We start from the raw sequence: 14,856 nt of genomic DNA, 5'->3' as shown, positions 1-14,856 counted from the left end.
GATCAATGCATCATGTTACATGAGTTCTTTCATCATGGAAAAATAGCTGCAATGTATGGTGGAAAAATAATTGGCAGATTACTCGAACAACGTTGGTCAGGACACTTGGCGGTTACAAAAGTTGTAAACGATAATTATTCAGAGATTTTGCTAACTTTAGATAAAATGAAAAATGACAGATTCAATGGTGACGACGTTGCCAAGAGTGTCGGCATCAAAAAAATTATGCTTAATTTGGAATTCCGAATGGCTATGGTTGTGGCCAAAAAAATACTATCCATGCTTCAGCCTGCAGATGCAAGTTTACAAGCCCGAAGCGCAGGATTGAAAGACGCCCTAATAATCATAAATTGCGTCCAAAATGAAATCACAAAATTGAGAACAGATGAAATGTATCATCAAATTTTGGAAGAAGCTAAATCTATGACAAGCATTGATTCTGAAAATAGGACTCACACCCAAAAAAGGCAAGTCAGAAGATCTAATCGCATGGATGACTACTTGATGTTTGACTCTTCCTGTCCACCTGTTCCTCAACGAAACAAAATGAAGAAGATCAACCATTTAAATCTGAGTATTTCGAAACATTGGACATACTAGTTGCTGAATTACAGAGAAGGTTTTCAGACAACGATGATCTGTTAAATTCTGTAGCGAGTCTCGATGAGTTGGATGTGAACAAAATGGAACCTTTGAAAAATTTAGGTGAGTGTAAGGCAATTAACAAAATGATGTTGCTGCTTCTAAAATATTACGCTTGTTTATTCATATTCAATTCACAATTTAAATTAACTTTTCAGGTATAACAATTCCATCAAATGAAGAGGCTACAGTGGTTAAAGCTTATTTGAGTCGTCGTGAGGATAAAACAGAAGACATAGTGCAAGTTTTGTACAGACAGCGAGAGGCTTTCAAAGATACATATGAACTCTTTGCATCTGTGGCGACCATAGGATGTAGCACTGCTGTTTGTGAATCTACTTTTTCAACCTTAACTGCAATCAATAGACCTCAGAGGCTGTCAATGAGTCACGAAAGAATGGCAGGCATGGTATTTCTGGCCTTTGAAAAGAGAAGGACTCAGTCTGTTGATCTGAATGAAGTCCTTCGCATATTTAATAATATGACAAATCGAAGGATTCAGCTGTTTTGAGGAAGTTTTTTATCATCATTATATTAATCACAACATGTTGAAAGAAATAATATAAACTGAAGAAATAAATATTTTTATATATACATACTACCATACACTCAAAAGTAGGTACGATGAAAATTGATTCATCAGATCACATCGAGTACAATTTTTTACTTCTGCCCTACCTGTAACCTTCATTGCCCTACCTTAAATTCATTTCTAGCTACGGCCCTGGGTTGTGGAGAAATAATTTGCTGTGACAACATAACCTCTAAACGTACTAAAGATTGCTTGTGCAAAGAGAAGGATAAAGAAATACATAAACTGAAAGGTCGTATTACGGAATTAAACGAATTCTGTTTTGAGGAACCGATCAGTAAACAGCAAATATCCATACAGTCTGGAAACTGCTCCCTAGGTGATGAGTTGGCCATTATACCAGAGGCTTCATTAGATGGAAATGTAGAGGATGTAACCGTGAAATATCTAAGAATGATTATAGAGGAAAAGACAAAGCTTATCGAAGAAATGCAAGATAAAATTAAAGTGATGAAAAAGTATACATCACTACTCGAAAAAATCGAAGAAGAACGCGAGGCGCCATCTATTGATTCAATATCGTCAGAATGTTATAGAAAACTTGATCAACAAACTAAAACAGATTATCCTGTCATCGCAGAGAAATCTGCAATACCGACCTCAATAAATAATAAATTTGAAACCATCAAGAAGAAAACTGCAGATAGAGAAGAAGTTGACACGAATATAGAGGGTATAGAAAGGAGAAAATGGAAAAGTGATAACTCCGATAAAACAAAGTCAAAAGATAGTAAGACCGGAAACAAAAATTTCGCTGTGAGGAGAAGAGAAACTGGCGTGACTGGAACCGGAGACAATTTGGCCCCATTTTCAGGAGCCCCTAAGCTCGCATGGATCTATGTGGGACGAGTAAGCAGGAGTGTGGAAAAGGATCAAATTGAGAGCCATCTGAAGAATCACTTCCCAAATGAAAATTTTATAATCGAAAAACTCCCTTCACGAGATGATTCAAGAAGCTCATCATTCAGAGTTGGCGCTAACATGGCGCTTGTGGAGAACCTTTATAGCCCAGAGAATTGGCCTATAGGAGTAGTTGTGAGAAGATTCAGGTTTTTTCTTGGAGGAAGAAAATCGGGAAAACAGGAACATCAAAGAGATACCACAAAAATCTAAAACGCGAACGAGTCAGAAGAATGAATCGATGTTGAATGCCAATCTTCAATGTCTGAGGAATAAGTTAGACACAATAGATTTTGTACTGAACACAGAAAATTATAAATTAGCATGTATAACGGAGCATTGGATGACTGACGACCAGCTGAGGTGTGTAAATGTTCCAAATTATAGGTTGGCGACGTTTTTCGCCCGCGAGAAGTTTAAGCATGGTGGTAGCCTGATACTTATCAGAGATGATTGTGAATGTGATCCAGTAATGGCAGTAAACGAAATGTCTGTTGAAAAACATATAGAAATGTGTGCTTTGTTTGAGAGGTCCACTGATACCCACTATTTATGCATTTATAGACCCCCAAAGGGAGACTTCAACTTGTTCGTGGAGCGACTGTGCGAGGCTTTGAATCTCATCTTCGGTCAGCCCCATCATAGTGTTGTAGTTTCAGGCGACTTCAATGTATGTTTCGACGTTGTAAACTCCGAGAAAATGAGGCTTCAGGAAATGCTGACAACATTCGGTCTACACATCGTATTCAGCGAGCCAACCCGTCAAACACTGACGTCGAATAACTGCATTGACAACATATTTACAAATATAAACCCCGATGTTTATTGTGCATCTACGGTGAATCATCACTTATCAGACCATCTGTCTCAAAGATTAGATATTCAGCGGGTGAACATTCCTAAAAAACATGAATTCAGAATTACACATATCATAAGTGAAAATAATATATCTCTCTTCCGAAAACGGTTGGAAAGCACCGACTGGGGGTTCATAAAAATGGACTCGCTGGCTGCGTCGTACAAAAGATTTCATGAGACAACAACCGGCCTGTTCAACCAATGTTTTCCAAAGGGGAAATTTCGAGTTTCACGAAAGAAATTTTGGGATAGTCCTGGGGTTGTCGAGTTGAAGAGGAAAGTAGATGCGGCCCATACTATATTTATGGTCAAAAGAAATGATAACTCGAAAAGATTGTACATGAGATTGAAACAAGAGCTAAAGCAGCTTATTTCTGTGACAGTAAAGAATAGAAATATACAGATAGTGAATGAATCTGAGAATAAAAATCGCGCAATATGGAAGATCATCAATTCTAAGATAAAAAGCAGAAAAGAAAATATCAACCAAACGAGATTGTCAGCGGAAAACTTCAACGAATATTTCTCAACGATAGTGAACAAATTAAATATACAGCCCAGTCACCCAGAAGCGAGCGGAAATTTGTTGGGGAACAGAAGAATAAAAAATTATGGTTCATTCTTTCTGGCGCCGACAACACCTGAAGAAATCATGAAAGCTGTAGCCGATATGAAAATGAAAATGTCCCAGGACATATATGGTCTCTCTGTGAAATTGCTGAAGAGGAGCATCCTTTGCCTGGCTAATCCACTTTCGGTCCTCGTAAACCGCTGCTTCGAGGAGGCCTACTTTCCCGACGAGTTAAAACTTGCAAAAATCATACCTGTTTATAAAAAAGGCGACAAAGAAGATCACAACAATTACAGGCCAATAGCAATACTTCCAACAATTTCTAAAATTTTTGAGTCTCTCGTCAGAACGAGGATTGTTTCGTTCCTGGAAAAAAAATAGCCTGTTGAGTGACAAACAACATGGATTTAGGAAGAACAGGTCCACCACTTCCGCACTGGTCCAAATGATGGAGTTTTTCGTTGAGGCATTGGACAACTCTGAAGAGGCCGTACTAACCTGTATGGACCTCAGCAAAGCTTTCGACTGTGTCAGTCATAGCAAACTGCTCTCAAAGTTAGAGTACATTGGCATTAGAGGTACAGCATTAGAATTTTTGAAATCTTATTTGGAAAACCGGAGACAGATTGTGGATCTAAATGGGAGTATGTCATCTGTGAGGGGGATCACGTCGGGGGTGCCCCAGGGATCTATGCTCGGACCAATCTTGTTTCTGATTTATATCGACGACCTAGTGGATGGCGTGACGGCGGATGAAGAGGTGCTTTTTGCCGATGACGTCTCATTCCTGAATAGAGCAAAGGATAGAAAGTTACTCCTAAATAAGTCAGCTAATTCTATGGAAGGGGCTGTTCAATGGTTTAACAACAATGAGTTGAAAGTTAATACGGACAAAACACAGGAATTAGTAATAACTACAAAATTCCACAACATTGAAAATATTAATCTACTGGGAGTAACAATTGGAGGGAATTTGACTTGGACACAACATATAAATGAGTTATGTAAGAAGCTTTCGACTGCTATATTCTCCATAAGACAGATCAGGAACTTACTGACTGAGAAAGAAGCGCTTCTCACCTATTTCACGCAATTCCATGGAAGAATGACCTACGGTATAATCCTGTGGGGGTCGTCTCCCGATGCTGATAGGATCTTCATAAAGCAGAAATATGCCCTAAGAGTGATGTTTGGGGTTGATCGGATGACCAGCTGCAGGCCGTATTTCAAGAGATATGGCATACTCACTGCTCCATGCTGTTATATTCTCGAGTGCCTCCTGTATGTCCATAAACATAAGAACACCCTTTTGAAGCACTCCGCTGTACATGACCACCAAACAAGAACCAGAGACAAAATTGTTATCCCCATGCATCGACTGAAGAGGACACAGAATAACTACATTTTCCACGGAGTGAAAATGTATAATAAACTTCCAGAAGGGGTCACCTCACTTCGAAATGAAGCTTTCAAGAGGATGGTCAAGTCGCTGCTTGCCAGGAATGTCTTTTATTCGATAGATGAGTTTATGTCTCATCGGTTCTAGTCGGTCAGACTGTATGTCTCTATATGTTATATGTCGAATTGTTTTATACATGTATATATATATATATGTATATTTTGTAAGTTATTTTTACTCTTGTATGCTATACAATTATTTTGACATGCCCTGTAAGGTTTTTTGAGGGAAATAAATAAACTATGAACTATGAACTAATAATATCAAACAATAATTGTACCACTGGCCAATGGTTTCACACTAAACGTGGACGAATCCAAGTCTGTATCGTGAAACATCTACCACACAGGCCAACACACATTTTGGTGCCTGCGATTTTTTAACTGTTCCTGAGTAATTTTTGGATGTAGAATGTAAAAAAGTTCTCAGATTTTGTCTATCAGATCTAGTTTTTGAGATTTTTTAAAAAATTGTGTAAATAATTTACGTTATAACTGTTATAATATATAATATTACTATTGACAGTTAAAAAAACAAAGACACATGGATTTAAGTATTTATTGCAAAAACTTAATTAACATAATTACATTAGTCACTAATCACATAAAAATTTTCTTTTATACGATTTTCTAGAATGGAGTTTACTAGGGCAGTCTCGCTGAAGGCTCCAGCAGTAGTCCGCCATCATGTGACTATCCCATCGTCCTTGATAACGATCTTCCATAGTTTTAATATCCTGATGGAATCTTTCCCCCTGTTCTTCACTACAATCACCTAAGTTTTCTGGAAAACGATATAGGTGGCTGTGGAGGTAGTGAACTTTTATACTCATGTTACAGCCGAGAATATTAAAATTTGAAAGCAAAGTTTCCACTAATTCTACGTAATTCTCTGCTTTATGATTGCCAAGAAAATTTTGTACTACTTGAACAAATGAACTCCAAGCGTAAGATTCAGTCTCGTTCATTGATGTGGTGAATTGTGGATCTTTAACAAGTTGCCTTATTTGAGGACCATCAAATATACCAGCTTTTAGTTTTTCCGTGCTAATGCCGGGAAATTTACGTGACAAATACCCAAAACAATTTCCATCTCGATTTAAGGCCTTCACAAATTGCTTCATTAGGCCTAGCTTGATATGCAAGTAAGATTTTTTCTCTTGAAACCAAAGGTTCGTTGATCACGTTTTGTATTCCTTGAATCATGACATCTCTTGAAGGCCAATTTTTGTTAACCCAGTGCTCATTTTTAGCTCTGCTGTCCCAAAGGCACAAAAAACAAGGATATTTTGTATAACCACTCTGCTGTCCAAGGAGGAAGTTAACCATTTTTAAATCAACACAAAATGACCACTGATGTTCTTCGTATTTAATTTTTCTCAAAACTAATGCTATTGTTTCATATTTTTCCTTCATGGTAGTAAAATGACCAATAGGAATTGAGCCATATTTGTTACCGTTATATAAAAGAAAACATTTTAAACTACGTTTTGAACTGTCAATAAAAAGGCGCCAATCATCTGGAGTGTATTCAGGCAAACCCATTTTTTCTAAGAGCCCTTTTATATTGTTACAGAATACCAAGTCATTTTCCTGAGTGAAAAAAGGCAGCAGATCCTTATCTCTTTTACGATAAAATGTAATATTAGTACCTCGACAAAGTAGATTTTTTTCTTTTAATCTGGATGCAAGTAATTCAGCGGATTCCTTTGAGAGAGTCAGGTCTCTTATAAGATCGTTTAGTTCTTCTTGATTGAAACACTGCGGAGTTGCTAAATCTGCTTCAAAATCGCTGTCGTTTTCTGATTGAATTCTTTTAACTTCGTCAGACGTTGATGTTTCTGTATCATCTTCTGTCAGTTCGGGTAGACTGCTGAATGATGGAACGGGTATTTCTTCCGAATGCACTACAGGCCTTCTTGCAGAATCTAGCTCAGGATATGTCCATTTGTGTCTATTGTTTCTATTTATGCCTTTAATATTAACGAGACGAAAGTAGCAGTCGTCATGATGGTTCCGCGATTCTCTCCAAACCATTGGTACACCAAACTTTAGGCACTTCCTCTTTCCAGTTGTCCACTGTCGCAAATGTTCAACACATGTTTTACATATGAAATGTGGGTCCCAAGATTTATCTTGATCTCCTAAATGAACGCCAAAATAGGCAAAATGAGCTCTTTTCACAAAGTCAGAAATCGTTTTTCTGCTCTCTTTCAAAGTGTACTCACCACACACATAACAAAAAACATCGGGATGATTTACACAGGTACGTCTGCTTGTGGATGCCATTGTTTCAGTTTAGTGTCTTGATACTACAAAACGACCAAAATTTACACAAAATGATAGCACAACTTTACTTGGGAAAACTCAGTAATATACTAAATCAAGTACAGCCAAGCAGGTATAGAAGGATCGGGTCATAGGCAATTACAGGTATAAAAGTAATTAAGAGCGCATTGTATTGAGTAGTTCCTAGTATAGGAACATTGGGTCAGAGACAATTCCAGGTATCCATTTGGCTAATTAGATTCTGGGAAATTTCTATTTTGACGATTAAGTACATATTTATCTCTTTATTTGTTGTCCTTTATCAGAAAAAAAAATATCATTTAACCTGTAACTTGTATCTCAAAAACTAGAGCTGATAGAAAAAATCTGGTGGCATTTTTGGAATCAGCACATTAAAAATATCTAAAATCGGATGTTAGATTTCTGGCACCAAATTTTTTTTTTTTTTCATTTTGTTGGCCTGTGCCATCTATACATATGTATCTGTGTATGCGTGATGAGAATGGATGGAGCAAGAGATGAGGAGCCCGGAAACTGCCCACCAGAAAGCCAGGCGAAGACGGCTCGCAGGAAATCAACCGCAAACTGAATTATACAGATTATTTTGTATAATATAATCCTTAATGTTTTTTAGTTTTACAAACTCTATTGTATCATAGCCAAAAGTATTGAGCACTTTTTCGAATTCCCGCATCTGCCTGGTGCCGTTCATAAAGGAAATACTGATTTTAGACACTGCAAACATTCACAATAAATTACAATTCAGTTCATATCGAATTTTCACTCAAATGAATGGAATATAATGACAGACCATAGAATATAAAATATTATTGTTCTATACTCAAAGTTCACGACAAGAGCGTAGAAATAGGGGGATACTGGGGGTAATTACACGGTGCTCCTAAATTGGAAATACAAATGAAAATGACAGATTTTCGGATCATTTTAAGAAAAAAAGTCCTATAACACGAGTCCCAAACATTTTGTTTTGATATACATGTGTTGAAGTTCAAGTTATTTTCTCGTATAACCTTCCCTTCACAAGATATTTAATATGAATTGGCCATAGATATTCCAGTTTAAAGTTTTCACTATGTGATATGCTAATTTTGAATGCAAATCTACAGGGTGATATATTCTCTGGAAGGATGCCTGCTTCCTTCCTCCAAAACTATATTTTGGTGAATGGCTGTTAGTTTAGAAAAATGTAGAAAAAAAAATCTGGTCCAGTACTACACTTTTTGGTTTGTTATAGTTTTGTCGTATCTGCTATCGATTTCGAGAAAAATCTCTAGTAATCCTCAGGAAAATCCAAATTAGTATAAAGATCCAGCTAGTAAGCTCTAATGAATGCATTAATTATAAGTTTTGGTATTTATTTACCTAATCTGTAGCGAAGATTAATGAATATTTGATAAACTGTACGACACACTAGAAACAACCTGTATATTGAAAGCAAAGCCTTTGTGGGCTCATATTCATGAAACTTTTTTTTCTCAAAATTATCCAAGTAATTTCTCATTTTCCTTCGTAACTCTTATTTGAGAACAAGGTAAGAACAACCGAATTAGTAACAACAAAAATTATTTCGAGTAATTTGGTTCAAACTTCGTTATCAAACTTCTTTTTCTAACATTACAGATATGAATAAAAGTTGTCATCAAAAATTTTTTTTTCGATTATCCCTCCCCAAGAAAAAAAAGATCTACGCCCTTGGTTCACAAGAGTCGAGAATTGAGAGAAATGTCAAATGTAAACGATGTATGCGCCATCTGAAAAGCCCGCGATCCCTCGAAATCAAGTAGGTATAAATCCGAAAAATCTCCCGTTTTGTCTGAAAGTTTTACAGGTATAAGTAGACACACCAGGTATTCTATGCATCTTAGTGCGAAAGTGACAGTGACAGTGCTCTGTGTATGCGGTTTTTTGTATAAACAAGTTCTTAATGCGTTCGATCTTATAATGTAAAACGTCTGTGCGCCCAGCAATAGATGTTTAATACAAGCGTATACAACCAATGCCCGGAGTGGCAGCACATCAGCCTCTCGATACAATCTTTTCGTTGAATATATCCGATTTTTTTGTATATTATTTTCAATATAAAGTTCTGAGTAACAAATGCATTCTGCAGAGCATTATTGAATCCTCCCCCCAAATAATCAAACAATATCTAAAAATTTATTCGACCAGCGAGGTGTAAAGTGTTTTAAGTAGTCTTCGGTTTAATATATCTCTGAGCTGATAGAACCTATAAAGTAACTTTCTTATTTTTTTATTTATGTAATTACAATCAATGTTCAGTTCACCGAAGATGCTGATCCACCATTATTCCCAAGTATTTTATATTCTTTACTCTCTCAAGCCGTTCGCACTGACAATTCACATCCGAACAATTTTCACCGTGAACTTTTAAGTTCAAGTTTAGCGGTCTGTCAGCATCCGAGACTGAAAACGCGATATACAGGGTGACCATTTGAAAACGAAACAGACGAGATTACAGACGAAATAAAGTTTTTCGATAGAAATGCTCGGACAGGTCGATTTCTGTTTCGAGGGGGACAACTTAAGATATAGGTTACGGACGCATAGCGCTTCAACCCTTGCTACTACAATCCTCACCCTCAAATTTTGAATAGGGAAGATGGGGTGAGTAATACCTCATTTGAAAGGTATTTTTATACTGATATCAGCACAGTAATTGTTTTTTCATTTTATGCATTAGTTCTCGAAATATTCTTAACTAAGTATTTGAAAATGAAGTGGTGTTTTCATGGCACTTGTAGTGTTTTGTGAAAAATCGACATTTTGAGCTTCAAAACAACCATGACTATGGCTTCCTTCCTAACTAACTAAAGCATGAATATTTCGAGAACTAATGCATAAAATGAAAAAACAATAACTGTGCTGAAATCAGTATAAAAATACCTTTAAATTGAGGTATCACTCACCCCATCTTCCCTATTCAAAAATTGGGGGTGGGGGTTGTAGCAGCAAGGGTTGAAGCGCTATGCGTCCGTAACCTACATCTTAAGTTGTCCCCCTCGAAACAGAAATCGACCTGTCCGAGCATTTCTATCGAAAAACTTTATTTCGTCTGTAATCTCGTCTGTTTCGTTTTCAAATGGCCACCCTGTATTTTGTTTTTCGGATGTTTATGCTCAAAAGGTTAGGTTAGGTTAGGTTCAGTCATCCGAGACTGAAAACGCGATATATTTTGTTTTTCGGATGTTTATGCTCAAAAGGTTATAGTTGAGCCAGCTGTATAGCTTTCTGATTCCTTGTTCTGTCCCATGAAATACTTCCTTCCAGCTAGACCCACTGAACGAGAGGACTGTGTCGTCAGCGTATGATGTAACCTTAGCATCTACAATTGTCAATGGTCCTGTCGATTATTTTTGCGTTTGACACGAGGTTTCAAACGCAATAATAATTGGCAGGTTCATTGGGAGTGACACAACAAGCCATTTCAAAACGCCTGTAAGTAATGAAAATGATTCAAAAACAAGGAAATTGGGTGCCGTATGAGTTAAAGCCGCGAGATGTTGAACGGTGTTTGTTTGCTTGTGAACAGCTGCTTGCAAGGCAAAGACGGAAAGGAAACCTGCATCGCATTGTAACTGGAGACGAAAAATGGGTTCATTACGATAATCACAAGCGCAGAAATCATGGGGATATTCCGGCCATGCTTCCACGTCGGCGGCCTGACCGAATATTTAGGGTTTCAAGGTCATGCTCAGTATTTTGGTGGGGCTCAGTAATTGGTATTCGTACGCTGCCCGAAAGATGGAAGAAAATAGTGGCTAGCGATGGACAATACTTAGAATCATAAATGTATAATCAGTTTTTTACAATTAAGCCTCGAGTTTCGGGAAAAAACGACTGAAGCAAAGTTGTACGCTTATGTATTTCAGTGGATCTTTAATATGGGTCACCCAGTATATGTATTTTTCAAGTTAAATAATTCGAAATATTAGAAATTTATGAATTCTCTTTTTGCATGAATGAAGAACAATTATTTTTGATCTTTACTTAGGTTGTACCAATGAAAAATCAAGATCTACCTCCTCAACTAGAAATGTATCATCCACCACCCCCAAGAGCAGAAATAATTCCAGATGAACAAGTAGCTCCCGCCAACAACCCTGATTTTTTGAGGCCTCTTTCCCAGGATCAACAATCCTCTCAAAGATCGCCTCCCTATCTAGGATCACAAGGATACAGCCCTCAAGTCCCCCAAATTGGCTGGAACTCCCATCAGACAAATCAAATACCATATCCAATACAACCAGCTTATCCTGGTAAACAAGGTGCTTTTCAAATATTTTTAATTCAATTCTTACTGAAATTCATTTGCAGGTAAGATCAGCCATATATTCAATCACAAGGAGAACGGCCTACAGGTCCCAGAAGCTGAAATCAGGTATAATAGATACAAAGGGGCGATGCATTACTTACAGCATACTTTGGGGAATCAGAAAGAGATAGAAACTAAAGGGTGAGGTAGTTTGAAGAATTTAGTAGACGGAAACATAGCAGCACCAATGCACTGACTGAACCAAACACGATAGAAAAAAATGTCCAAATGTTAGCTTACTCACAACCAACCTGATTACGTACAAAGCATTTCTTGAATCTCTCCCTCTTCAATACATTAAGGTTTAATCTAAAAATTAATGATTCAGAATTCAACCCTCGTATCAGAAATTGTAACTATGGTTAACCTATTCACTTCTTGTTGAAGCAAATCTTTGTGAATGATTTTTTACTACCATCAGTTTATTTTGACCCTATATTGATAGGGTCTTTCAATAAGAGGTTTCATTTGGATATTGCAAAAAGACCAATTCGCACATTTGGGTCTGTGTGTCCACGATAACCTCAAAAATTCCATCTTTACGATCTTGAATCCATTGTGGAGTATTGGCATAGACCTCATATTCCCCGTGACCCCAAAGAAAAAAAAATTTAAGGTGTTAAATCATAGGATCTCGGTGGCGAATTGTGATAACCTCTTCAAGAAATAACACGGCGGGGAAATTATTCTTGCAAAATTTTGATTGTTCCGTTGAGTGTGGGACACGAAGCATCATCTTATGGAAATAAACGTTGCCCACGTCAATAGCTTCCAATTCCGGCCTCAAAAAATCATGAATCATAGCTCGATATCGCAATCCAGTCAGTGTGAGTCTCGTTTCACACTTAAACGGTTCGATTCGGTTAGGTGCGTATTCGATTCGTTTTCGGTAGCGCCTAAAACGAATGAAAACTCTTCACACACACTCGGTTAGTAGTTTGATTTCACGTCCGAATCATCGAATACGCAGCCACTCACTTTCCCCACAATGCTCACTATGGAGAAAAGACAAATTGCTGCCATGTTATTTCTCTATAGAAGAATCAAAAAACGAAAAAGGAATAATCGACTTCACTGGGTACACCCTATCCTCATCAAACGGGTGGAATTTGCTGCATTTTATACCCTTTTTCCGAAATTAAGGGAACACGAAGACAAATTTTCAAATTACTTCAGGATGTCTACGACATCATTTGATGAATTACATTTGAAGTTAAAGGACTGTATTCAACGCCAAGATACATTTATGCGCGAATGTATTCAACCAGTTCAGATGTTAGGTTAGGTGAATCAGACATTGCCAAATGTAAATTACAAAATTTAAAATGAGAAAATGAAAATAAAATAATATTTTCACTTGCCGAAAACGTGATCGAACCGAAACTAAACCGTATGTGTGTACGACCAATTGCTTTTGTGAACTCTGGACCCGAATGGAAACCGAACGAAACCGATTCGTGTCGAGGGGGCTTTCGGTTCTATCAGTTATCTATTAGGTACCGAACACACACCGTATCACCGTTTCACACTTTTCCGGCGGCTACCGAAAACGAATCTAATACGCACCGAACCGAATCGAACCGTATAAGTGTGAAACGAGTCTAACAGTTGCACCAGCCTAATTTTCCAATAAGTGCTAGAGTCCTAAATGCGACAATTTCACTTATTAACTTAGCCTCCAAGGTAAAACTGGGCCTTATCTATGAAGATGATTTTTCAATAAAAATCTTGATGCATTTCAAGGTCCCAATCCGTGAAGATACGACGTTGCTGGTGATCGGCTGGTTCAAGCTCTGAACTTTAAAGACCTTATGACTTAAGTATTCAAGCAAAATACAGTGTACTGTCGCTTCTGGAATGCCTAATTCCCAAGATCGACGAGGAATCGATAAACCTGGGTTTTCGTCAAAACTACGGTCTACATCAGTAATATCTTTAGTTGTTTCGATTAGTAGCACCAGACTGAGAATTGGTCATAAAAATTCAAAGTCTATGCTCCGAGTAATGAATCAGCCATTCAATTCCAACAAAATACTCACTGTTAAATATTTTCTTTACGACTGTCCTCATTTTCTAGAATTTAGTAATGAACAGGGCCCCTACAATAACGTACAGGACAGGACGTTGAATATGAAAGAAAATTTTTTTAATCGAATACGATTATTAAAAAAAAATAAAAACTTACCCCCATAAATGACTGTGTACATTGTGTACATATACTGTTTCGTGACCTTCATGTTGTTTTGTTTCTTAAGTTCATTTATTTATTCATTTTTTTAAGTATTTTTGTTACTTCCCTCTATTTACATTGTTTCATTACTATTTGTTACAATTTTATCCATACATTTTAAAGATTTATCGATATTCCTACAATTTCATGTATATGTATTGGTATTATTTCCTTTATTTTTTGTATTTTCATCTATATCTATATCTTTTCTGTATTTTTTACATTTCGCTTGTATATAGCACTAAACGGCTAAGGACGTTAGCAGTAGATTACCCAAAAGCTTCTGACACCAAATCAGTGCTATTCTGGAATTTTCATTTTTGTATACCGATAACCAGATTATTTATTGCAAATCGAATGTTGCCAAAAAAAATGTGTTTTACTATGGTAGACCGGGGACTTTTCAATTGGCCTGTTATTTAAGTTAATAGTAAACAAAGTATTCGAATGAATTTTTAGAGTAAGCAGTCATCTTCAGAAACTAAAAGTCAGGTACCTACCTACCTATAGGTTCCAAGATATTAAAAATTGTAATTATCGACTAAATAAATTTTTTGAAATTGTATTTCGGTTTATATTGAGCGGCAAAGTTTATTTCACCTAAATAAATTTAATATTCATAAAATTGTATGCTTAGAATACCTGCTAGCAACCCCCCTTTCAACTTGTTTCCATTTTCTGTATTCTCTGTATCAGTCTAGCGGAATGAGAACACCTTTGTCCTAGATACTTAGAGCATGAGCTAGACAATAGTTTTTTATTTGATATATTCTCAGAGAACTCTGTCACCTGACACCTGCTAGAAAGGAATATTTCAAAATATTGATTTGAACCATTAATCTCTTTTCTGAGGTAGGTTGTGAATGAACTGAAGCTCGAAAAAATAGCAACGAAAAAGCAAAGCATTGTCAAAAAATTCCATTTCGTTTAGTCAAGTTTTTATCTTTATTTAACACCCAAAA

General features: G+C 36.8%; 2 protein-coding genes across 5 annotated transcripts in view; both read left to right on the top strand.

Annotated features, from left to right (window-relative positions):
* LOC123680547 overlaps nucleotides 1-14,856 on the top strand; it is a 55,489-nt gene that overhangs the window by 31,158 nt on the left and 9,475 nt on the right. Inside the window, exons 5-6 of one of the 4 annotated variants that reach the window (XM_045618498.1) lie at nucleotides 11,344-11,608; nucleotides 11,667-11,730. In XM_045618498.1, coding sequence (XP_045474454.1) covers nucleotides 11,344-11,608; nucleotides 11,667-11,730 — 329 coding nt within the window. Of the gene's footprint in view, nucleotides 1-11,343; nucleotides 11,618-11,666; nucleotides 11,806-14,856 lie in introns of all 4 variants that reach the window. The other 3 variants (XM_045618496.1, XM_045618497.1, XM_045618495.1) reach the window with 3 other exon arrangements.
* LOC123680550 lies at nucleotides 533-1,236 on the top strand. Its single transcript, XM_045618501.1, has 2 exons — nucleotides 533-705; nucleotides 801-1,236. Exons 1-2 carry the CDS (start codon nucleotides 684-686, stop codon nucleotides 1,151-1,153), a joined length of 375 nt encoding a protein of 124 aa, XP_045474457.1. The 5' UTR covers nucleotides 533-683; the 3' UTR covers nucleotides 1,154-1,236.

Source organism: Harmonia axyridis, chromosome 5, assembly GCF_914767665.1.
Source record: "Harmonia axyridis chromosome 5, icHarAxyr1.1, whole genome shotgun sequence".
Lineage (NCBI taxonomy): Eukaryota > Metazoa > Arthropoda > Insecta > Coleoptera > Coccinellidae > Harmonia > Harmonia axyridis.
Note: the sequence above shows the minus strand (reverse complement) of the source record. Positions and strands in the feature narration are given on the sequence as shown.